At 36.6% G+C, this 26,436-nt stretch overlaps 1 protein-coding gene across 1 annotated transcript in view; it reads right to left on the reverse strand.

Annotated features, from left to right (window-relative positions):
* CNTLN (centlein) overlaps positions 1-26,436 on the reverse strand; it is a 188,197-nt gene that overhangs the window by 152,201 nt on the left and 9,560 nt on the right. The window contains exons 3-4 of the mRNA XM_062608993.1: positions 17,494-17,582; positions 5,575-5,659 (exon numbers count right to left, since the gene is read on the reverse strand). Coding sequence (XP_062464977.1) covers positions 5,575-5,659; positions 17,494-17,582 — 174 coding nt within the window. The remainder of the gene's footprint in view (positions 1-5,574; positions 5,660-17,493; positions 17,583-26,436) is intronic.

Below are 26,436 nucleotides of genomic sequence, written 5' to 3' on the forward strand. Positions count from 1 at the left end.
CCTCATGCTCTGCCAGGGAGGAGGGGAAGCCGGGAGGAAGCAGAGACAGGACACCTGACCCAAACTGACCAAAGAGGTATTCCATACCACAGCACGTCATGCCCAGGATGTAACTGGGAGTTAGCCGGAACTGCTGGGAGACTGCAGGGTTGGAGGAGGTATCGGTTGGAGCTTGGTCGGGCTTGGGGGGGGGAGTTATCGGTCAGCTGGTGCTGAGGTGTTGTATTCTCTTCCCTTGTTATTTCCTTTATCATTATTATCATTGGTGGTAGCAGCAGTGATTTGTGTTATACCTTAGTTACTAAACTGTTCTTATCTCAACCCATGGGAGTTGCATTCTTTTTGATTCTCCTCTCCGTCCCTCCGAGAGCAGGGGGAGGGCAAGAAAGGGGGGGAAGTGAGCGAACGAATTACCTGACTGGGTTTAAACCACGACACAACAATAAAAAAAAAAAAAAACAGCAACCAGAAAATATGCTAAACACAGTTAAGAAGTTAATCTCCTCTACTGTAAAGACAGTTTCCAATGGCTTTGGAAACCATTTCTAACTCAAGAAAAAACACTATCCCATTGTAACTCTAATTGACTACATGACAACTGTTCTTACCTGGACTGAACAAGAAGTTTTCCAAACTAGACTGTAGCCCCCTAGAGCATGAATAAGATCATAAACATGACGCCCCTCTTCTTTCCAGGCTTGAATTCTGAGCTCCACTAACATAAGAATTGGACAAACAGGCAGAGGACAAGAAACAGCCCATTTATTTACTAACTACATTTTTTTTCTGTCTTATCAAAGTGCAGCTATCATTTCATGCTATCTTTGTAGACACACCATGAAGAACACGAATTATGAGCAATAAGGATCCAGAAACATTAGCTAACCTTAGGCATGGCTACACAGACAAATTAATGAAAAGTTAAGGCATGGATTTACAGAATACCTGCAGAAAAAAAAACAATGTAGTTGCTTTTTTTGCAGATTAAGTAGGAAAACTCCTTCAAAAAAAAAAAAAAAAGTAAGCTAGCTCACAGAAACAATTTTCAACTTGTACAGAAAGCATTCCTACCGGGAATTTGCACAAAAGTACTAATGAGCTGTAAAGATACACTGTAATTTAAAGCTTATTAATTTCTTCAGGCAAACAAGCCCACAGGTATTAGCCATAGTCATCATACCACCTACTTCAGGTAGCGTTCTGTCAATAAACAAGAATCAGCAACTTTCAACTATTTTAATATTAAATATATTCTCCTCCCCATCCTTCTTACTTAGATGAGCTGCTTAACAAGATTTCTTTCCCTTATTTTTATGGGAAAACTAACTAGAAGGTGGTGAGCAGAAAGGCACAAAGACATAATAATTCATTAATGCAGAGCTACATAAACCAGACAGGTTTCATCGCTGAGGGGTGATCACTTTTCCAAGTGATTTTACCACTTGTGTAAAATCATCTTTTTAAAGACAACAGAAGTGCCAGTGTCCTCACATATTCTTTGCTTGCAGCATCTATAAATTTCATTCAGTGGAGAAACTTTTTCTGCAGAGTTTATAAACTTTGCATAATCTCATCACCACTGACACATTCATCTAAACTCCCTATTAGCAAAATTATCCTCATGTCCCTTGTTACACAAGAAGAATCAAGGTTATATGCTACTGGATAGAAAGTGTTTGGATGGCAAGAATGTCTGCATACATTTGTCTTACTTTAATAACAAGATTTTATTACAAAGAAAAATACAACCAGGTGAACGTACAAAAGTTAACAAAAATTTATTAGCGTTAATTAATGCTTGAAGGTAGAATTATGCTTCTTTCAATTGGACCCATTAAAGGGGCTTTAATATAGATTTGCACAGCAAGCTGGAGATTTTCAAGTGCAGATAATGAGGCAAGCTAGTACTATTTTAACCCCTCTGGAGTATAATCAGTTGACAAGGTTTTGAAACATTACAAGGTCTAGGACAAAAGGATTAGCTTTAGTTCTTCCAGATCAAAATTGAAATCTAATTAATTAACAGTGTCACAGAAAAGGTTTATTGCCACTTTTACACATCTTTAATTTCATCTTCTAAGGAACACAGGTGAGGATATTTTAATTTATCTATTGCATGAATGGCAGAAGACTGAGTTCTCTGTTCCCACATTATCCTCTAAATTAACTGTTTAAGTTCTAATTTTTTTATGTATTTTTCCAAAACCCTCACCTTATTAAAAAAAACAACAAACAAAAACCAACAAAACCCAGTGATCTATTTGAGACATAGACAAATATTATAAATTAAATATACCAGGTATAAAATGTTTCCAAAGAAAAAGGAGAATGAAGAAAAAGATCTGCAGCAGTCAGCCTTCAGAAGAAAAATAATAAAAAATGTAGGACAGTAAGTTATTTACTTAAAGGCAGCAGTTAGAAATTCTTTTCCTCAAAACACACATAGAAATTAGGACACATAACTACTGCGCTAACTACTGAGGAAAGTTTTGAGCCACTGTGTAAAACAAAAATGGCAGTAATATGATCAGTATACCAATCTAGCTACCAGCCTCAAAGGAGTAAGATTTTTACCACACAGCACGTAGAATAAATAGATATATGCCAGATGAAGAACAGCTGCGACTATCGAGACCAAAAGTTACCAACCAACTACAAAGGCAACAATTTAAAAAAACATGCAATAAAGGGAAAAATACAATGGAAAACTCCAATAAAACTAATTCAGGTCTCAGTAACAAATATCTACATGCATCTCACCTAGGGTTGATGAACACGGTTTCTTACTAGATGAATTTTAAAAGGGCTGTTAAGCACATCAGGACAAAGTCTAAGCAGAATAAAAGAGATGGAAGATTATCGCAGTTTCTTGTTCTAGGGTTCTGTTGTTTCTGGCTGCAACATTAACTCACATACATCTCAAATTATGAGATATGTCATTTATTTGCCCTTTTCCCCTTACTCATCATGGAGTCATACAATCAAGTCATGGCCACTTAGAAATTCCAAATAAATAAATACCCTATGACAAATGGTATTTTTTGCAACTATACCAGGTGGGAAGGGGAAGGGAAAATCAACAGAAGAGATAATTGGATAAATCTCACCTTCCTAAATGTAACAGATTGGTAGACTGCAATACACAACTCTAAAGTCCTGCTTCTGTCTATACTGTACAGTAAAGAACTTTCATTTACATCACTGCCAAAACTCACAGTTTTAGAAGCAACCTATCTGCATGTTAGCTACCCTTTAGATGAACAAAGAAAGAACAATCCAGAAATATAAACAAGACTACTCCTTAGTACATTGTTGTCTGTGCTAGCTCCAGTCTTTGTTTACCAAACCACCAAAACCATTCAAAAACCTCCAAAATTTATCCTCTTCATTTCGATACTGTGGCATCCTGATGAGTGGATGAGGCAAGAATATGAGAATGACACCACCCTCATATACAGCTTTTATATGTAGCACTGGCCATTGGCACTATCTGGTGCCCTTCACAACCTCCTCTCAGTCAGTGATGCTCTAAGGGAAGCTATCTGAAAGGGCTGCATTACAACATGCATTAAAGTTGTGATGATCACCAAAAAAAGCAGCTTCTGTCCTCCTCATCTGTTAACTCTTCCCATCCAGTTGCCAAACTCTCCTTCCTCAGCTGGCGTTTTTCCTTGTTTCTAGTTATAATTTCAGCCTTTCTCCACTTCCAGATGATCACTCCATCACACTATCAACTTCAGATTTCTGATCAATTTCAGCTTCTGAAATTTACCTGAAACCAGACAGCAATCTCATGGAAATGTATGCTACAGGTTTAGAAGCTGCCACAACAGGTGCCACCTCTTGAAAGCGCATTATCGCACATGAATTCTTAGAAACTTCTTACACAGGAATCTTCTCTTTCAGCTAAGGATCAGATCAAAATGTAGGAATAATCATGAATTGCTGGTCATATTTGTTGGTTTTATTTTCACTCTCCACAGCTACCTGAAAGGAGGATGGAGCGATGAGGTGGCTGGTCTCCCAAGTAACAAGTGATAGAGCAAGAGATAACAGCCCCAAGCGGTGCCATGGGTAGTTTAGACTGGATACTAGGAAAAATTACTCCACTTAGAGGGTGATCACTGTTCCCTGGGAACAGGCTTCCCAGGGAAGTGGTGGAATCACTATCCCTGAAAGTGTTCAAAAATCGTGTAGATGAGGCCCTTAGTGACACGATTTAGTGGTGGTCTTGCCAGTCCTTGGGTAATTGTTGGACTTGACGATCTTAAAGGTCTTTTCCAACCTAGTTGATTTTATGATTCTATAAAAATGATGTGGATCCATGCCTCAGACACATTACAAATCACATCTACAGCTATAAGGAGATGACAGCGCACAGAAACTCCAGCCACTGATCTAATACAAAATAAAAAGATGAATAGCCTCCTTTCAGACGTGTTTCTTGTCAGGCAGCAGGTGTATCAGGTTTATTTTGAACAGAATTAGGTAAGCTCTGGAAACCTCAATTTACACCACTGGCTACACAACTTACCTCAATTCAGGCAAGACTTAGTAAAGGCCATCAGAAATGTGAGAAATTCGCTAATGATCTGCATTATGGGGCAGAGCCCACCTTCAGCAAGTTTGCTGATGACACATAACTGGGAGAAGTGGACAGAGGGTCATGATGACAGGCTCGAAAAATGGGCTGAAAGGAACCTCATGGAATTCAACTATGGAAAATGAAAAGTCCTGCACCTGGGGAAGAACAACCCCATTTGAGATTTATGGAGAAAAGGAAGGTGCAATATTTATTGTTCTCTTCTGTTTCTTTCATTTGTTTTGAATTTCCTAAGTACTGTATTTCAAATATTAAGAGGGGTTCAAGAGCTTTGATTACTTTTGAAATAATTATTTTTATTTTTTAGGGTATGTGCTCATAGTTCCTCAATTTCACCAATGGCTTGACCCAACAGCTTGGGTTGTTTTTTTGTTTGTTTTTACTCACACACAGCACCCGTTTTGAGTTAACAGCTCAATTGAGAATACACATAAGACTTATTTATGACATTCTGGATTTGCCAGCATTATTTTACAGTTTACTCTAATAGTTAACTTAATAAATATTGGTACAAGTGAGTAACACCAAAATACATAAATGTATTTTAGGTGTATTGCTTTTAGCATTCTACATGTTTAGTTCTCGTTACTATAGCAAATGTTTTATTTTTGTATGAGTCAGGATGGCAAACCTTTCCAAATCATGAACACGTTACAAATCTAAGCATAGTCAGAATTCATCTAGATTGAAATCCAAGTTTAGGTTTGTCTATTAGGCAAAATAAGGCAATGAATTAATAAAACTTTTCATCAGCAGTTTCCTCTAAAAACACAGGAACTTTTTAGGTGAAAGGTCAACAGCATGAACAACTCAGAATAGTTTAATACTTTCTCAGAAGGTTATCTTCTCTGAATCACCTCCAACTTTCACCTTAAGACATAACAGCAAACTATTTTTACATCTTAGGAAATATAAATGTGATGCCAATGACAGAATTTTTCTGAACTGCTCTATTTAAGCATAATACCAACCTGTTCTAGGGTTTCTATTTTGCTGTCTTTGGCTTGCAAAATCTCTAAAACCTTTCTGGCCTTGACTTCAGCTTTCTGTTTTTCTCTGGAAACAAACAAAAAAAAAGACACTTTATTAGTCATAATTTGCAGTTAATAATTTGAATTTTTCATGTCCTGATAATGAATGTCATTTTAAAGAACAGAAAATTAAATTATCTGAAGCTGACAGGCCTTGCAGAATTAATCAGGGAGCATATGGCAAGTGACAGCAAATTACATCTGTAAACAGCTAACACAACTTTGTTCAAAAAAGAAACAGAAGCAAGAGATCTTAAAATACATTTTAAGCAGCTGAAATTATCTGTCTTATTCTTTCCCAAATGCAGGAAGTGTACTTGTCCATAGGCTTATCAAAATTCTTTTTTTCCTACTTGGCGATATAGAGCCACTAAGCTGCTTGGCTTTGTGAAATCATTCTCAGCTACGCAGCATTTCAATGTCTGAAACAATACTTGCAAACATCACAGATAACTATTTTACTATTTTCAAGATGAACAGAACCTGTAACTTTTTTGGGGGGGGAGGGGAGAGTTAAGACAGTTCAGAAGCTTGATAATGGGGATGAATAGAACCTCTCTATATGGTTAACAAATGCAAGGCTATAATAATCTCTGCAACACTTTGTAGAAAGCCAGCTCATGAGTCATTAACACTTTAACAAAACAGCTCATATCATTCCTATCCTATTTCTTGATTGAGTTTTAAATGCTGATGCCCTTATTGGCTTCTGGCTTTCTTCATAAAGAAAACAAATGTGATAGTAAAGCTACACAGAGATCCTTAGCACAAGACAGCTAAGTTTCTATCATGTATCTCTAACAAAAGGTCTGAGAAACACATATTCCCTAAAAATAGCCAAATATTTCAGGCATTCCCACCACCACAGGCGACAAGCAGAAAACTCCTTTAGAATTATTTGTGCCCTCACAGTACACTCAAACTTACATCACAGCTGGGTTTAAGTCATCCCTGGAAGCCAGAGAATCCTACTTGCACAACTTTCACTCTACTAAAGTGAGAATGTTTCAGAGGTGGAAGGGAATGCAAGAGTGGTACCCATAACTCTGTAAATCTGATCAAAAAACAGATGAGAAGATCCAGCTGTGCACAAAAGGCTTCATCTGCTGATGCACTCTGTAACAGTGGCTAATGAGGATAGTAGATATATGGACAGTTACATTTCTCCACTATTACGTATTACTGCATATTCTATTGCTATAAGTGGTTTTAAAGGCTAAACTACACTGCCCCCACAGGATATCCAGTAACACGCTTTTTTAAATAAAGTTCTATGACTGCTGAAGTATCTAGTCTCATCTTGAGTAAATAAAGAATTAAATAAAAATGGTAAGGAATTTACAGCAAGGTTTTGGGAAACCAAGGTCTCAAGGCATCATATCTCTAAGTAGTGCTCTCATACTGCGAATACAGCAGCACTGATGTGTTGTAGCATTTGAATAAAACCAAGAAAAAACTATATGTAAAGATACATATTTAAATTACATTTAGCTAGGAGAAATAAAAATACATGGAAACTTAAGCAGTTATATGGCATTAAAAAAAAAATCTTCTGTAAAGAACACCATTGAGGAGTTGTAACGAGCAGAGATAAATGAAACCATGAAAATTCAGCAAGTATTCCAAAAGACATTTGATGTCTAAAAGTAATTAAACATTTTAAATGAAACAGAAACTGAACAGAGAAGTGCACATCAGATCCTGACCTCAAAGCATTTGATCACCTGCAATCAAAAAAATCAAGGAATGTCACAACAGGTTGCTAGAAAGACATGAGCAATGAAATATATAGTACAGCCGGTTTTTCAGTTTCTCTTTAAACATCTGTTAAAAACTGAAGTAAGTAGGCTGCAGTTAGAGAGATCCATGCAAACAGGGAGTTATTTGATGTATTCCAAAGGTTACACTGTGACATACTTTGAAAAAAAAAAAAATATATAAAAATGGGAACACAAGAGAGAAAAAAACAGGTTTCATAACAGACCACAGTTAATGGAACTGACCTACCCTGCTTATAATGCATAATTAGTTCACAGAAATCCCATTCTTAGGTTTTAAAAAATGCTGAAAGACTTCCTAGTAAGTTTATAAAATTTAGTAAAACGTATTAAGAAACTTTAAAAATCAGCAGTTAGTAAGTAAAAATGTATGTAAATAGACTGTTGGTATAATACTATTACATAAGTTTCTTGATCTTCCTGAAACATGCTGTTCATGACAGGTACTGAACATTACTCCAGAACGTAAACAAAAAATGCTCTAGTATAAAAATACCAATGCTTTTTCACACTTAATTACTTTGCTGTGGGGTCCTTAATGGCTATCAACAATTACCCTTTTTCAAAGATAAAAGTTGCAGCACACAAACCCCAAATATTTTGGGAAGGTATCTCTCTCCCATAAGCACATTACATCATAATCTATTCGAGGAAGTAAGAGACCTATATTAATCTATGTCTAAACTGTAAATATCATAACACTCCAAATTTTCTCAGGTCTTAATTACAGCTAGACAATTTAAGAATATAAGATTAGAGACATACATGACTACCTCAACCAGCATTTTAAGACCTTCACAAGACAAAAAGAGAAAGCACATATCTACTACAAAGTAGAATTGTAATGTGTAGACACATAAAAAATACACACACACAGGCTCCACAAACCACTGAATACCATTGCCCTCAAAAGCATCCTGACCTTAACCACTAGCTGTCCTATTAATTCTTTGTTCCCACAGTGATATATTTCCTACTCCATTTTAAATCACCTTTTATGTTGTATTTCTACTTTAATTCATTGCTCTAACCACTCATTCTGTATCTACACTCACAATATACCACTGTCTTCCCAACTCGTCTAATCACTATCTCCTCTGACAAACTCAGTCTTTTTTAAAAACAAGGCACAGTTAAACACAAATACTCAAAAAACTACCCTCTTAACTCAGCCATGAACTCATCACTTTGGATTAACTGATCTGAAAAACTGATGGGCAAAGTAGATTTCCCAAAGCAAGGCTCAAAACAACTCTACCACTTGGAGTACTGTATACGGTACTGGGGTCCTCAGTATAAGAAGGACACGGAACAAGTCCAGAGGAATACCATGAGGGTGGTAAGGGGGCTGGAGCACCACTCATATGAAGATAGGCTGAGAAAGCTGGGGCTGTTCAGTCTGGAGAACAGAAGGCTGCATGGAAACGTCATAGCAGCCGCCCAGTATCTGAAAGGGACCTACAAGGATGCTGGAGAGGGACTGTAGTGATAATAAGACAAGGAGTAACGGGTTTAAACTTAAACAGTGAAAGATTAGATTGGATATAAGGAAGAAGTTCTTTCCTGTTAGGGTGGTGAGGCACTGGAATGGGTTGTCCAAGGAAATTGTGAATGCTCTGTCCCTGGTGGTGTTCAAGGCCAGGTTGGACGAAACCTTGGGCGGCATGTGAGGTGTCCCTGCCCATGGCAGGGGGGTTGGAACTAGATGATCTTAAGGTCCTTTCCAACCCTAACTATTCTATGATTCTATAGTTATGGTGTTTGGGTTTTGTTTTTTTTTTTGGCTTTATTTATTTGTTTGTATTAAAAGAGAGAACGGGAAGAAAATGAATAAGCCAGCCAAGGACCAAGCAAAAGAACAAACTGCTCTGGAGAACTGAAAAACAGCATGCACAGCTAATTCTGGTGTATTACAGGTAGTCAGGAATTTATGGAGCCATATGACTTTACGACCAGGCAGCACAAAAGAAGCTGGAAGAATAAAGCCTGGGATTAGAAAGAAGAAACAGACCTTTGTTAAAGCAAAAAATGTGCTTGTAACACAGGCAAATAGTAGTCAACAGCTCAAAGTGCATTTCTAATTAAATGCAGTATTTTCCCTGTTTATCTGATGCTCAGTCAAATAGTCCTTTAAACAAAGCTTTCAAGGAACAAAATTTATAAATACAGCTCTGTGATAATTAGGAGGAAAAGCTTAGAGTAAATTCAAGAGGGTTGGCTTTTTGTTTTTTTTTTTCAGACTCTCTAGATATCAGAGGCTGTAGTAATGCCTCCAAACACAGTTTCAACTGTTACCATTCAGAGATAAATGTAAAATCTTAATTATCACAACTTACACACACACTGAAACCTCATATGGAACATTATCAGCAGCTTCTGGTGGCACAGGATGGCTTCCAGTGCTCATTAAAGGACAGTTCCCCACAGACACCCAAAGTAGTATGACCGACTGGATCTTATGTATCATATTTGGATCTGATGTTGCACCTTAAAATGAGACTTTATAAGAATTACAGCAATCACCTCCTGCTTTTTAGAAGGGTAACAAATATTAAGAAAAACTTCAACTGAATTTATTAAATGAGCCATTATGTATTTACAATATATTTTAAAAAATCTACTGGAATACTGGGGCAGGGGGAAATCAGGCACTATCAAGAAGCTGATGATGATCAATGACTGAGACAAACTCCTGTTTACCTAATTAGAACCACTTACGAGCAATAATGATGTGACTTAAAAATATTTGCAGACTTCCTTAGGATGAAAAATGGAGTGAAGAGAGGCTGTCAATTTGCACAAGTTTTAAGCTCCAATCAGTTTTCCCATGAGTACTACCTATTTTAAATGTTTAACTCAGATGTATTTAGCTACAAGGATTATTGAGATTCAGCTTCACACAAAAATGAAGAAGCAAGAAAATATTCTTAAACTTAACACTTTTCCTATATAAGTTTTTTTTTCCTGTGTTATGCTATACTCTACACAACAGGACAGGATAGTATTTTTGAGGTTTGGCACATTTTAATGGCTTGTCAAAAATGAAACATTGGACTATGAGGAACCATTAAACTATGAGTAAGATACTTAAAGATGTTAAAAATCATAAGTTTGCATAAGTTTATAAAACACTACGCTTCCTAAAATTTTCAGCAAAAGCAGTCTGGGAAAAGAGGCATCTTGCATCCTATCACAGGTTTCAATCAGCCAAATTAACCATTTGTAAAGAAAAAATAACTCAGAGCTTTATATATTTACATCAGTTTTACATCAATTAAATCAAAATAATTTTAACTAATAAATTGAATTTGCTGTTTACATGTTTCATGGAATATGTCCTTTCAGTTTTACAAATAGACGGATTTAAAAAAATTAAAAAAAAAATGCATCTACAAATTTGGCTTTAAATAGTTAAAATTACATTGCAAACTTTGGGCTGGGTAATAAAAGAACAAAGGCTACATTTCAACAGCATACCTATATTTCAGTATACAACTAAAAATTAACTGCTTCTAGAAATACTAATTCTCAAAGGTCCTTTTAATCTGAAGAGCAGCAGAACTAGAAAGGCTGTATCAGCCTGTGCGATGCAGCATTCAAGTTGATTATCATCTCTCCTGGTCTTATGGCTTCTAACTATTTCACAGACAGACTTACACAAGTGCATACAATGTTAGTATTAGGTAGATAATGAATCACCCATGTGCAAAGACAAGCTGTAGAGTAGAGACTGTCAATGTTACTGTAAATATGGCACCAATACTGTAATTTACTGTGTACAGCCACATCCCTGTGGTTGCACAGTCTGTGGTTAGCAGAAACAAAGTCAATGCCTCAATTTTTCAACTAGAAACCATGCCGTGTTTTTGTGTACCTACTAAGAAGAGATTAAAAAATAGAGCTAAACCGTTTTCGTTTAATAGGGAGTTTACTTTCACCTCAGATTCTAGAAGATCTTTATATTTCATGACGAATTATAATTCATGCACATTATCTTTTTTTTTCCTTTAATATTTACAAACAGTACTTTAAGATTTAGACAGCATGGAGCAAAAAAGAATTTAAAATGATAACATATTTTGCACAGTAGTTATTTCCTATGGAAAAAACTGCATACAATTACTTTTGTTTCTTTATAAAAATAATTTAAGACCCAATTAAAGAAAAAACGTAAAATTCAATTATTTCCTTAGTAAATTATTTATAGAACTAGTTCTATCTTCCATGGTATGTATCAAAATGGAAAACCATCATTACAGAAATGTAATTTTTCTTGTATCTCTAACTTCATTGCTTTAATTCATTAGACAATTTAAGGCCTCTTATTTTAAGCAATGTACATAAAATACAAAACATATTTTTACACTAGGGTAGTAAAGATAATAGTGACATTTTTCCCTAATAATTTTCCAATCATTTTTCATCTAAAATACACAAGTCTCTTACAGTGTTCAAAATATCAGCACTTCAGAACAGACTGCTTTAACATCTGCACATCACCAGGGTTTCCCCCAAGGATTTTTAAATGATGCCTGCCTGTGCTGAATAAAGTGCTAACTTGCACCTTGCATTTCAAACTGTGTCCTGAGCAGCCATCCAGTTGGTACAACACCAGCTGAATTCCCAAAGGCCACTGTTCAATCAGGCTTGACTGCAATTATCATGTCAATATTTTGCGCTCCGATATGCAGATATGCACACATGCAAGCTGCATAATACCTTCTTCTCCATGGAATGTTGACTTATGTTCAATGTTCTGAGAATTTTTAATGAAACAGGATATTAAACTTTCATCAACTGTAGAAAATCACAATTATTTGACCTTAGATAGAAAGGTTGTACTCTTATGCTCTATTATTCTGTCCATTTTATTGAGTGAAAATAACTAGGGAGTCCACTTTATTTTAAACTCAGGTGACAAAATGGGAATGGCCTTTAAAAACACCTTAGATGTTTTTTACTTCCTCATTCTCTCGTCATTCTATTTCCTGTTAATTTGCATGAGAGTAAAGCAGTGAGTGGTTTAAGAAAGTTTCTGCAAGTTATCATCTCTTCAAAAGATGCAAGATACAGTTTTAAAAATATTTTTCAATTTACATTAGCAATCTACATTGATCATTCATACAGCACACTCTTTTACATAAAAAGTACTTGTAATTTTTAGTACATCTGCATACCGTGACTCAGTGAGGAATCTATGTCAACTTGTTTAATGTTTTTTCCACAATCTGCTATTCACAGGATGTAGCAAACCACAATGTAAGTTCCTGTGATTACCTTTTCAAAAACTCTTTGATTATTTCTAATCGCTTGCTCTTCAACCATGTTTTCACATATGTGCACACCTATGGAGATGTTGCTCCCCAGGAAGAACAACAAAATTCTCTCTTAAACACTGGCACTAACATTCAGGTTACCACTGTTTCTTATAGTGGCCTGAAATGATCTGTTCTTGCCCTCTGCTAAGACTTGCAAGACAAAGCACACCTAGAATTTAGGTGTGCAAAAACATATATATAAGGCAAACTTGCCAAATGCAGCTATCTGCAAGGGTATCACCTAGTGTAATACAATCTCCATTTATGTCTACCAAGTCTGTGGTATCATTGCCACAGTTTGATCATTAATGAATCCTGCTACATCTCCTGTACAGAGGAAAGGGGTCAGCTAGAAGCCCTAGAAGAAAATTAAGTCAGTTGACCTGTCAACATTTCAGGTACTGTAACAGAAAAGTCTTAAAGGAGAGCTCTCCAAGTTTACAAAAATATTTCAAAACCTTTGATACGCTCACCTGAACACCAACTCTATCTGAGTTTACACATGCGTTTACCTGTAAAAGGTACTTTCTAATACTATTTTTTTTGGCTCATCATCAAAAACAAAAAAAGAAAAAAACTGTTTCAAAAGGCAGTGAACTAGAAATAGCATGCTCTTTATATAATACTGAGATCAATAGTATTTAAAGTAGCTGCAAAGTATACTAACATGAGTAGTACTTTTACAATGGCTTGTTTGAAAATACCTGGAGGCTTTTACATATCCCAAAGGCATTTCTCATTTGCACACTAAAGATATTTTTTTGTTTACATCTGAATATTAAAATGGGAATATAGTTACAGTTATCCAGCAAGAACTGCAAAGCCTGCTGAAAAGTAAAATATCATTGATGTATTACAGAAATCAACAGCATGGCCATAAAACAATACTAGCTACATTTTTACAATTTTAGGGCAGGCGAACTTCTATTTTGGGACCATGAAAGCACTTTAAAATAGCAGACAAATAATGGAAAGCTACTATTAATTCCCCCTTATTTTCCCCAAATTATGCCTTCTACATTTGCCTGGTTTCTTTGAGAAAAAGATATTCATAAGGAATTGTCTAATGCTACAAATATAAATTACCTGACTGAACGGCTAGTACTGCCTACACGATTTCTCTTAATATATATTTCTTCTCTTTTCTTCATCGCACATCCATGGTGTACAAGTCTGATAATGAACAATTTGCCCTTACACACCAGCACCTTTCCATTGCTGCCACTGTTACTCTCCTGAAGAAAGTCTGGCTGTTGTTTTCATCAATTTAAAGACTGAAATCCATTGGACAATATTGTTTGGTTCATGATATGTATGATCTCAGATACACATGATCACGCTTCAGTTCTGTCTGTTTCCATTACGTAGATGGCTTCTGATCTCAGGAAGTCTGTGACAAAGATGTGGTGGGCACTGAAGGTTTCTCGGAATTCTCTGTGGAGTTTTTGGTGGAAAGAACAGCCTGAAAAATGAAGCTACGGAAGCACTGGTGGTATCCATGACACAAACAGAAACAACAAAATGCTTAAATCCGTTTCATCTGTTTGCATCTATCTCAAAATCTCCGAGAAAGCCAGGGCAAGATGAAAAATGCTATCAGTTTGGATACAACCGGGTTGTTCTTAATATAGATGGGAACAAAAAAAAAGTCTCTTAAGACTTTAACTGATTTTTATCAGACTTCAATGTAACTTTTCAGTTTTTAATTCTTGACTGACACAACCACGTAAAATACAGCAAAGCAGGCTGCGACCAACACAGATCTCTCAAGTGAAATGCTTCAGGAATCATTTTGCTTATAACTCTTACTTGGTATCCCATCTCTTCACCCTCTAAATACACCTATTTTGTCTAGATTAACAAAGCCAGAATATCACTTGTCCTGGAGTTTTCTGGACAGCAGCAGTGCTAGGTAGCAGATGCCCTGTAAATCTAACCAATGTATTGAAATCTAGATAAATTGACACTATAGTCTATTTATAGTTTATTTACAGTTTTTTATGCTTATAGATGAAACAAACAAACAAAAAAATCCACCCTGCTATAAGGTAAGGAATAAGCCAAAAACTTTTCTGAAAGGATGAGAATGTGAATAGGTACAGCCACGAAAGAGAAGCTACTAAGGGAAAAATTATGGCAAGTTATAGGTAGAAAAGTTAGGAGAGAAAATATGGGGCTGTAATTTGGTTTTTCAGAAGATTCACAAGCAAATCTGGGCTAGAAATTATTTCCAAAGAGGCAATTAGACTGTTCTCAGGCAAAAGAGATGAAGCGATATCAATTAAAGAGAAAAATACACGTGTCAAGTCAAAGCAACCCCAAAGTTCAAAGTCATGATTAATAATAAAACTCCTATATACTGAATGTGTTTTAGCCAAACCTATTCCAGGATTCTCTGGCGTAATGCTAATACCTAAAAAGATGCTGTAGAAGCAATTTGTTCTTTCATTATTCCATAACTCTGAGAAGCATGGGAAAAGTATGATACAAATGCATAGCCTTGAGTTCACAAGAGGTGTTCTAAAGCATTAGTGTTTTTCTGAAAGAAGACAGCGCAAGAAAAACTACACAAGCACCTTAAGAGAAGTATGTTGTCACACACACTGTTAGGAACAGTACCAATCACCAATCTACACAAAGTGCAAAGCATATACAAAATATACCTTTACCATCATACAGAATAGGCCATTACTATACATCACATTTCTGTAGTAAGTCTTTTGATAGGCTGAAGATGACATTATTAAAAGGGTTTCACAAACATTTCCTACCACTGTAAAAAAATCCAGCTCATTATCATGTTTGCAGCCATCAAGGTGGTATCTAAGAGCCCCAAGTTCTTTGTATCAATTAGGATAATGCACACACAATTACCAGTTTCTGTTCTAAATAAAGCATAAAATAATTTAAAGCAAGGGATAACAATCAAGCATAAAAATATTCCTAGACAGGAAGAAGGATAAAAAAAGATGACAGACTGTATCCTACATCGCCATACAATTCAAGAACTCCAAGTAAATAATTGCATTCATCATTATTTAAATGCATACTTTCTAACATCTCTATGCTTCAATTTGTCCTAATATCCTGATTATTTTTATATGCAACTCAAATAAAAAATGTTAATGAGCCTGAACACCTCTGTTTCTACCCTATTAAGCTTCATGTGAAAGAGCAAAAATTTTCCATATTGTTCAGCTATCTATAAAACATGGCTAAGACAAACCAATTTTTTAAGTTTTTCAACATACTTGGGCTTACATATTTGTAATGTATCTTTACATACATTAAATACTATATTTATATATTTTAAGCAGCTCTTGCATTTTTTATGTTTGAAGAAGAAAGATATGTAAGTGCTCTCTAGTGCACTTATAGTGCACTCTAAGTGCCCTCATGAAACTATGACCAAATTTTATCATGAAACAAGTCAGTAAGAATGTGCATTTCAACATAAATGATGGATGCTGTTATTCTGTTCCTATGTCTCCCTTGTGTATTACAATTACTTCCCAAATCACAACATGCAAGCAATGTGAAAGTAATACACTGTCCTAACACACAAGTTACTTCTCTCTGCAGGTCAGTGTCCCATTACAGAACCAGAAGTTATTTAACATAGCATTGGTGAACACATGTGAACTCCCAGGCAACAGCGATCTTAAAACAAGCTGCATGTGCTTACACCTTCAAGTTCTTCCCCTGGATATAAACGCCCTATGATATCTAGCTACATGATCACAATGTATTTTCGGACAAAATTTTCATTAGCTTTATGCACAAAGGACTTCAAGCTTTATGCAGAAAACGGGACAACACCAAAGTGAATCCACTCCCAGCTGAAGAACTTAACACTAATGCTTTCAGGAGCATAAGAATGTTTACAGATCAAGACCAGAAAGGAAAGATGTGAACAAAGAAAACATGCCTTCCAAGATCAAAGCACTGAACAGGAAGCCAAAGGAGACTCCTGGCTCTATGACAAGCTTTCCAAGTAATGTTGAGAAGCCATTTAAAGAAGTTAAAGTCCATTTAAAAACAAAATAAACCAAAACCAAAACAAAACCAACAACAAACAAACAAACATTTACTTTTTTTAATAGCAAACTCACGGCACCCTGAGAGAAGAACAGACAAACCTTCTGACCATAAGAGAATCAAGTGTTTGAATTCTGACACTCACATTACCAACTCATTCCCATTCTCCTTCTCTCTGGCACTCAAAAATTCTGAATTTGTAAATATTAGCATTCTGATAAATCACATACTGTGATTATTACCTAAAATTTATAGCAATCAGATGATAGTATGTAAGTACCTTGAGGAAATCATCATTAATATCCTCAGAGGAATAATAATTTAACTGCATAGTCATTTCTTCTGTTACCATGTCTTAGCCCTTTAGCTCCTTAAGAATGTGGATAAACATCATTTATATAAGTAATTGCTATCCAACATTTATGACACCAAAAAATGTCATTTACCTCCTCTGGCTCTTTCAGTAGAAAAACATAATATGCAGTACATTTATAATTCAAGAATTTAATTCAACTGCAGCACAGCAACCACAGTGAGAATGTATTTTGAAGTATACTTCAATTTATACCAAAAAATGGCAACTTGGAACATATTCTAGGTACTCTTGACAAAATTTAACAACGACATTTTTGTAACATGTTAAAAAAGATAAAGAATATATTATTAGCGGGGGGGAGGGGTGTTTGCTTTTGTGTTTCGTATCATGTTACATCAATGAAACTCACCTTTCCACCACCAAGCCGACAGCTTGAGTAAGATCTGGTCTTGACACTTGTAGATTTTTCCACAGAGACCACACAAATTCTTTATCAGCCTTAGAAATGGGAAAAGAAAACAAAAATACATCAAATGTATGCTACACTTTTTATAAACAAAAGTTGTACTGTGTATATTCAAAAGACAATTACAAAAAAAAACCTATTCTAGTGAAAATTCCCTACAAATTACTCACTGTCCCCTGAATAAAAAAACATTGCAACCAGTTCCATTTAATAAACAGCTTTAGCTACTCAGAATTTTGAAGGAAGACAAAGACCTTCAACAAAAAGAGTATGCAATGTGACATAAGGCAGCAGAAATCACCATCATTCAAACAAGGCTGCCTTTTGCTGCATCAATTTCTACTACTTCTAGCAGCAGAACACAATTTGTATTAATAAACACTGAGCCTGGAATACGTGGTTCAACATGATGTTACAAACTAAAACCATACACTGTGATAATTGTATCAAAATATTGAGGGATGGGGGAAGAGGGTGGAAATCAGATGAGGACAAGAAGAACAAGAAGAAAGCATACGTATATAAACCATGGACTGGACTTAGGACCAAACCTGCTAAAAAGAGCCTAACATAAAATTAGATATTAATAAGCCAAAATCACCATATTGGTAGCTAGGTCTATTCAACAGGAAAAATCATAGGAGTGCAGCTTTTACTAGCTTTTTGAGTGTTAAACAGAATTTGCATGAGGGAAACACATGACTGAAATAGAAAACCAACCTGCTTCCTTCTTCTCCCAGGCTTCTGGAACCTAATCTACTAAGATATCACAGGGATCATTAATTAACCAAAACCCCACTAAAATCCTCTCATTTCTGCACAACTCTATCTTAATTCTAACTATTAAATGAAACAGAAGAACTGAATTCCTAACTTCACCTCTGCTGTTTGGTTTTTTCATAGGTTTGCAACTTCATTTCTTCTTTTCTTGATTCCTCATTTTTTAGAATAACAGATTGCACCTTTGGTCACAGCCCATCTAACACACAAAACAGCTCAACACCACTATAGTCTGACAGATCTCTCAAGAGTTAGCAAAGACCACATACTGGATGATCAAAGTAAATCTCAAGAGTAGAAATTGCTTTTCATATTTCTGCTATCTTTGCTTTTCATTTGCTTCCAATCAGTTTTGCCTTCTAGAAAGCAGACTTGATCTGTACAAGCAATACTAGTTCCAGCGCATAACAATCACTCCATCTTAATGATTCTCTTTCTTCAGAAGACAATGACTATCTTCAATATGAAATCAAAAGAGCTCTCTAATGCTAGCAGACTTTTCTCAAGATTTATCAGTATACTGAGTCTAAATTATTTTATCAAGATTCATACTGCAATATAACACTGAACTACAGATTTAACAAACTTTTAACAATGACTGCAGAAGAAACAGGAGAGATGGTTGCACCTATTTTCTCCATTGTTTATGAGGAAAGCCTCAAAGTGTGCTTTTTTAAAAAAGTTCTGCTGTGTCTTTCAATTCAAATTTAGAAATGCACATTTTGAATTTTAAAACTGCATACAGAAGCAAGGTAATGATGAATGAGCATCCTGAAAACAGGGAAACATATAAAAAACACTGAACAAATGAGAAGTGAGGCATTTTATGTGTGTTGGTTTAAAAAATACCTTCCTCTTTCATCTTCTGCAATTTTGAGTTTACACAATTTATATTTTTAAATGCCATCAACTTTTTCAACCAACCAAGGAAGGAAACTTTATGGAGATTTAATGCCCTAGCAAAGTACTGCTGTAAACCCAGAAAATTTTACCTGCCTACTGTAAGAATGCACACAACTGACAAATCTGACTAGCTTTCCAATTGTGTTAGAAAGTAAATAAAACCAAGGCTCTGGCCACAGAGATCCTACAATTCAAGACTGTTAGCTTAAGCAAACCTCAACTGCAGAAGAGCTTGTCTTTCATAAAAACAGAGAAATTTCATCTAACTGCCTTTGTAGGTTGCACACAATTTCTATAGTGTTGACACTGAGACTTGATTTTTTGCATTTCCAAACAAAACCAAACAATTAACAAAAAGCTTTGTATAGAAATAAATGGAGAATATGCTGTTCTTTAAACACACTTGAAAGAAAAATAATCTTCCTCTAACCAAATTCTGTTAGCAGTGGGACTCTTTTCAAAACCAAAAGTGACCCTGCTGTGTGCAAGCAAACACAGTAATTAACTGGATTACAGTACACTATAGTGCATGACTACATTCACTTTTTAAAGAAAGGTAACAACAGAACTGAGCCATACATCACATAAATATGAACTCAAATGACCTCGTATCAGTACCCAAGTCTTTATTCAGTAGAAGTGCTAAAAATAAGTTCATTTTCAGCTATGAATTAAGTTAAAGGACAAAAAGTAAGCATCGTATTATTTAGGTTATGCAGTTCAGGTCAAAAAGATGGCTAGCCACCATTTTTTTTGTTTGCTTGTTTTTTTGATCGTGTGCTATCACCTTATGCCACTTAATACCCTGGATTCTACGTATCCAGGTTGAAAGGCTATAAAAAGTGTGCACTTCTTTCATGTGTCCTCAAAAAAGTCACCATCTCCTGAAAAAGCCTTACCATGCTGCCTGGAAAGTCACAATGTACACACATTTGTGAATCAGACATTATCTGATCCTTCCGACGCATAAACAGAACTCAAAATACAAATGTTTTTCAAAACAGATGCGGGCCTCCAAAAAGCATTAGTATCTATGGAGAACATGGATTCTGAGTAATTTTAGCATCTCAAATTACCATGTATTTATGCTGGGAGCCCAGCAAAGAAAAAACACAAAGCTAAACAAAACCTCACTAAATAATAACAATGGGAATGTGATTTCTGTAAGGACAGCAAGCTAGTTGTTCTTCACTCTAAATGGCATCACTTGTGTATAAGGAAATCTTTAAACCATACTGGAGGAATAAACCACTATTTCTAACATATTATACGTAACTAATTTCAAAATAATTTTAATTCAAATAGCTAATCAGAATATGAAGAGCAAAACAAAACTGATAATAGTGCTTGAATATTTTTTGTATCTTTAATAAACAATTCACTGTGCATTTTTACACTAAGCTACTTAAAATCACTAACACATTATTCTAATGGCTATTCAGTCATTACAGAACAGAGAAGTCCAAATATAATACTGTCAAGAGTATTTCACCTGCAAAAGCTCAAAAATCTTGAGTCAAACAAACTTTTTGATGCTGCTTTATGAGCTCACTAGCTTTGTTCAGTTTTGTTTACCAGTTTAAAGATTTGGATTTTCTTACCATCATGCTTCCTTACCTTTTCTCTTTACTGTCCTCTATACAAGACCATGTAAGTAGCTGTTGTATTTTCTGCTTATTTATTTATTAGAAGAGCTGAGACACTTAGGCTTCTGCACAACTCCAAAAAGCACTATCAAATATAATGAGTCACTGTAAGCACAGTGCTGCCTGTTATTGTACCATGCAGGTTCCTACACACTCCAGGTTGAAGCTGGAGAACACCACACTGCATCAGAAGACAGAATAGTGAACGACTTGCAGATACATACTTCCAAGCACACCATTTTTCTGTAACAAAAAATAACAAACCGGGACAACTAATATAACATATACTGAATAATTCCTAATTACTAAATTAGATACAGAATGTATGTACAATAAAAAAAAAAACAAAAAGTTAAATGTTCACATTCCTCTTGTAACTTTTGCTGAGTATGCAGCATTGCTGAGTATTGAGTCTCTGTCAATTTAGTTTCCACTTAAACTTTGCCAAGTCTCCCAGAAATTGACCTTGTGATAATATATAAAATATAAACTTTCAATGAACATTGGTCTTCCTAACAAGAACACACTCAGGCACAAATGATCTCTTTTAACTGAATAAGCAGTTCAGATTAACCTCAAAGCACCTATTCCACAGACTGCTTTTGAAGTTGCTCAAGGAAGAGTAAAATCAACTCCAAGTTGTACTTATGTCAGTAAAATTGCCACTTCTTACATAACTATGTTCTGCAATATTTCTATCTGTACTGAAACAACAGTAGATAAAGTAGGAATGAAAAAGCCATCCTAACTTGCACATTAAAAAGGCTTGCTTGCCATAAGGAATGTTGAATGTCAACAGTGTGCACTAAATAAACTTCCAAGAAACACCTAAACAGAACAGACTAAGTACTGTCCATTAAAAAAAAAAAAAAAAGAAAGAAAGAAACATACAACACAAACAAAAACATTCCCCATTCCCAAGTCATCTGGAAATGAGTGAAAAATCACTGGAATTTCCAGAAGTTACTACTGCAGCCTGTGAATGAGCCCACACAGGACTATAAAGCAATGCTGTAATTATATCAACAGATATTCAAAGCTAGATCGACAAAATACCTTTCACTGCATATCTGTATTTCTGTAAATGCACACAAAACAAAGCAAGGTTCTGCCAGAGTGGACTTCTGCCAAAAGAATAATGACACAAACTAGTCTTCAAACACGTTACCAGTGGCATAAAAAAAAAAAAAAAAAACAAAAAAGACACATCACCTACAGTTAGAAACCTACGAACTCTATTACATAAAAAGTTTACATGGAGATGTACAAAATTTATAACAAACATTAGTAAGACATTAGTCAGTGAATGGTAAGTTACCATAAAATGAGACTTTATGCTCTTAAAATGACAAATATTTTAATAGCTAAAACTGTTTCATCTAAATCTATAACTAATTATGCATTTTGTATAACAGAATGAGTATTAGCCAGAACTTATTACAGTTTTAAAATGAAAAGAAGTTTAAACAGCCGTTTTAAGCTCTTGGCTCAATTAATGGACTTGGTAAGGCTGTTCCCTGAATGGTCTTGGGAGCCAATCGCTTTCTTTGAAATAGGGCTGCTTAGACTGTTTAAAGTTGGCACAGAAAAACACTGCAGCTGTCAAGGCCTGGAATGTATCATTCTTCAGCATACCCAAGGAAGATCCAGCCTACTCAAGTGTACATTAACAGCTCAAGAGCTCAGCAAGAGTGTACCTTGAACAGCTGAGAACTTACATATACACAAGGCAGAATACATATGTCATGTGATTTAAAATGAGATCCACAAACACGTGTAATGACATTCACCCTGCAATCAAGTTTGCACACTAGAACTGAAGAATTCTGAAATAAAACCCAGTGCACTATGTATCCTCTGAAAAGTGGAATTTTCCCTCAGCCTGCAGTGAAAGTAATTCTAGTTCATCATCATACTCGAAAGATACAGAAATGAAAAGTACCTTAGGCCTTGAATGTGTTCTTTACAAAGCAAACTGGATTTTTCTCATGGATTTTTAACAGCTGCAAGCTCAGAAGCTGAGACAATTGTAAGATGAGCCACTGCCTAAGGCTGTATTGTCATGACTAGCTACAGCAAAAGTATTTGCTTGCAAATAAAGTCATGAATTTATTAAACATTACTGTAAGTCACCAAACAATCCCTGTGACTTATGAGTAAAGACATACATTCTTACTTAAATTAAAATAATTTACTTTGGAAAAGAAATTGAAGCATAAACACCACTCTGGATATTTGATATCAAGAGTATGTAAAACTGTACCAATATTGCATACAATTATTTCATAGAATCATAGAATACCAGGTTGGAAGGGGCCCTCAGTGATGACGGAAAGCCTTATTGTGAGGGTGTCTGAGCATTGGGATAGGTTGCTCAGGAAGGTTGTGGAGTCTGCTTCCCTGAAGATACTCAAAAGCCATCTGGACACAATCCTGATCAATGTACTCTAGGTGACCTTGCTTGAGCAGGGAGGTTGGACTACATGACCCCCCGTGGTCCCTTTCACCCTCAACCATCTGGGGTGGTTCCTTGGCAAAACACAGTCCAGACAAGATGGCCCAGCCAAATCTTAAGTGTGTGCAACACTGGAGAATACACTCCCGTGGGGAAGTTATTCCAATGGCTGGTTGATCTCACTGTGAGAAATTTTCCTCATATCCAGTTGAAATCTCCCCAGGAGTAACTTGTACCCGTTACCCCTGGTCTTTTCCAAGCTACTCATTTTAAAAACAGAGTCTCTGTCTCCTTTGTAGCCACACTGGAACATGGTGTTAAGGTCTTCCCCGAGCCTTCCTTTCTCTAGGCTGAAGAAACCCAGGTCTCTCAGCCTTTCCTCATATGCAGGCTTTCCAGTCCTGTAATCATCTCTGAGGCCCTTCTCTGGACCCCTCCAACCTGTCCACATCTTTTTGTATACTGGGGACCAAAACTGAACACAGTATTCCAGGTGTGGCCTCACAAGCGCTGAATAGAGTGGGACAGTGCTGAATAGAAGGGATCGTTACCCCTTGCTGATGTAACCCAACCAGCTGCTCTGAAACTCTTCTCTGCCCAACCTATAGCTGCACCTGGGATTGCTCCCACCCAGGCGTAGGACCTTGCACTTGGCATGATTAAACTTCCATGAGGTTGGCATCAGCCCACCTCACAAGCGTGTCAAAGTCCCTCTGGGTGGCATTCCTTTCCTCCAGGGTATCAACCAAACCACACAGCTTGGTGTCATCGGCAAACTTGCTGAGGCCACATTCAATTCATGTCACCATCAAAGATGTTGAACAAGACCAGTCCCAATACCTATCCCTCAGGGACACCAGTCATTACAGGTCTCCAGCCAGACACTGAGCCATTGACCACAACTCTTTCATTGTGGCCATCCAGCCAGTTCTTTATCTGAGTGCTCCACCTATCAAATTGATGTCTCCCCAATTTAGAGACAAGGATGTCGTGTGGGACAGTGTCGAATGCTTTGCACAAGTCCAGGTAGATGATGTCAACTGCTCTACCCCTGTCCATCAGCTCCGTAGCCCCGCCACAGAAGGCCACCAAACTAGTCAGGCGGGAATTTCCCTTAGTGAAGCCATGCTGGCTGTCAACAAGCACCGTTTTGACATATATTGTAGAATCACAGAACAGTTAGGGTTGGAAAGGACCTTAAGATCATTTAGTTAAAACCCGCCTGCCACGAGCAGGGATAACTCACACTATGCCATGGTACCCAAGGTTCTGTACAACCTGGCCTTGAGCACTGCCAGGGATGGAGCATTTACCACTTCCTTAGGCAACCCACTGCAGTACCTCACCACCCTCACAGTAAAGAAATTCTGCCTTTTATCTGACCTGAACTTCCCCTGTTTAAGTTTAAACCTATTGCCCCTTGTCCTATCGCTACCTTCCCTGATGATAAGTCTTTCTCCAGTATCACTGTATGCCCCCTCACTCATAAGCTTCCCACAGAATCACTCCCAGCTGAGCTCTAAGCAAGCTGAAGTTTGCTTTTCTGAAATCTAAAACTTGTGTCTTAGCCTTCAGCCTGCTCTGCCGGATCCCAGACTCCAGTATTGTGATCACTGCAGCCAAGGCTTTTGCTAAACCAAGATACAAAAAAGCAGATTTTCTCAGTCTGTTAAAAGCAAGTCCTGCAGTGTTTTATTCCTGGTTTGCACATCAAACATTGGTATGAGGAAGCAGTCCTCTGCACATTCCAGGAACTTGATGGATGACATGAAGTGCTGTATTGTTCTTCCAACAAATGCCTGGGTATTCTTGAAGTCACCCACAATAATCAGGTCCTGTTCACCTAAAATTTGCTTAGCAACCCACATATTGCTTCAGTGCCTTTATATTCTTGGTCTGGACGCTGGCAGCAGATGGCTACTACAAGATCCCTCTTAGAGATGGCCCCTCTCATCACAGAATCATAGAATACAATCACAGAATAGTTTGGGTTGGAAGGAATCTTCAAACATCATTACCCTGGTTTTAGTTGGAATAAAGTTAATTTTCTTCTTAGTAGCTAGCACAGTGCTGTGTTTTGACTTTATGCTCAGAACAATGCTGGTAACACACCAGTGTTTTAGTTGTTGCTCAGTAGCACTTACCCTGATCAAGGACATTTCGGTCTCTCATGCTCTGCCGGTGAGGAAGAACACAAGAAGCTGGTAGGAAGCAGAGACAGGACACACATCCAAAGGGACATTCCATACCACAGCATGTCATACCCAGTATATAAACTGAGGGGAGTCACCCAGAAGGCCCAGATCACTGCTTGGGTCAGGCTGGGTATCAGTTGGCAGGTGGTGAGCAATCGTATTGTGCATCACTTGTGTTTATTGGTTGTTTTTTTTTCCCTTTTAGTTTTATATTCTCTCCTCTTGTTATTTTCCTGAGTAGTAGCAGTAATAGTAGTTTATGCCCTAGTTGGTTGCAATGGCTTAAGCACTGCCACTCTGGACCCCAACCCTGAGTCCTTCCTTTATCCATCTAATGGAAACTTAAAATTCAACATAGAATGTGTTGAGGAGAATTAGATGGCATTCTCTAAAAGTAATGACACTGCATTACTATAAAGGAATCTTTTAAATTAGCAGTAAGAGGAGTGCCAAAAGCACAAGCAGTATCTCTTTTTTTGCTCACAGGAACTATACATTATTGACAGTTTGGGCATTAACTCTGCAGGTATATTTAATATTTCTTTATGTGTCTATTATGCACTGGTGTTGAGAACAAGATTAAACAGAAAAAACTCCTCCTTCAGTGTAAATTCACACATCAGCATCTCAGGTAATTTTCAGAGCTACAGTCTGAAATCAGTACCTTTTATGATGTTTCACTGTATTTATTTCAAAGCATGTTAACTATCAGTAGTGCTCATATCACCCCTTAAACTTTTACAGCATTACAAATTACTAATAAAAACAGAAATCAAACCAAGAACAACTCTCCAAAAACAAACAAAAAAAAACACTCTTACCCCTTGCCCCCAAGCCCATGAACTGGTAAAAAAGCTCAGGACACAAACTCTCATTTTAGTGTTTTAAGCAGTCAATACCTCCTAAA

Source organism: Pezoporus occidentalis, unplaced genomic scaffold, assembly GCF_034315485.1.
Source record: "Pezoporus occidentalis ecotype Australia unplaced genomic scaffold, CSIRO_AGI_Poc_V1 ctg133, whole genome shotgun sequence".
In the NCBI taxonomy this organism is placed as follows: domain Eukaryota; kingdom Metazoa; phylum Chordata; class Aves; order Psittaciformes; family Psittacidae; genus Pezoporus; species Pezoporus occidentalis.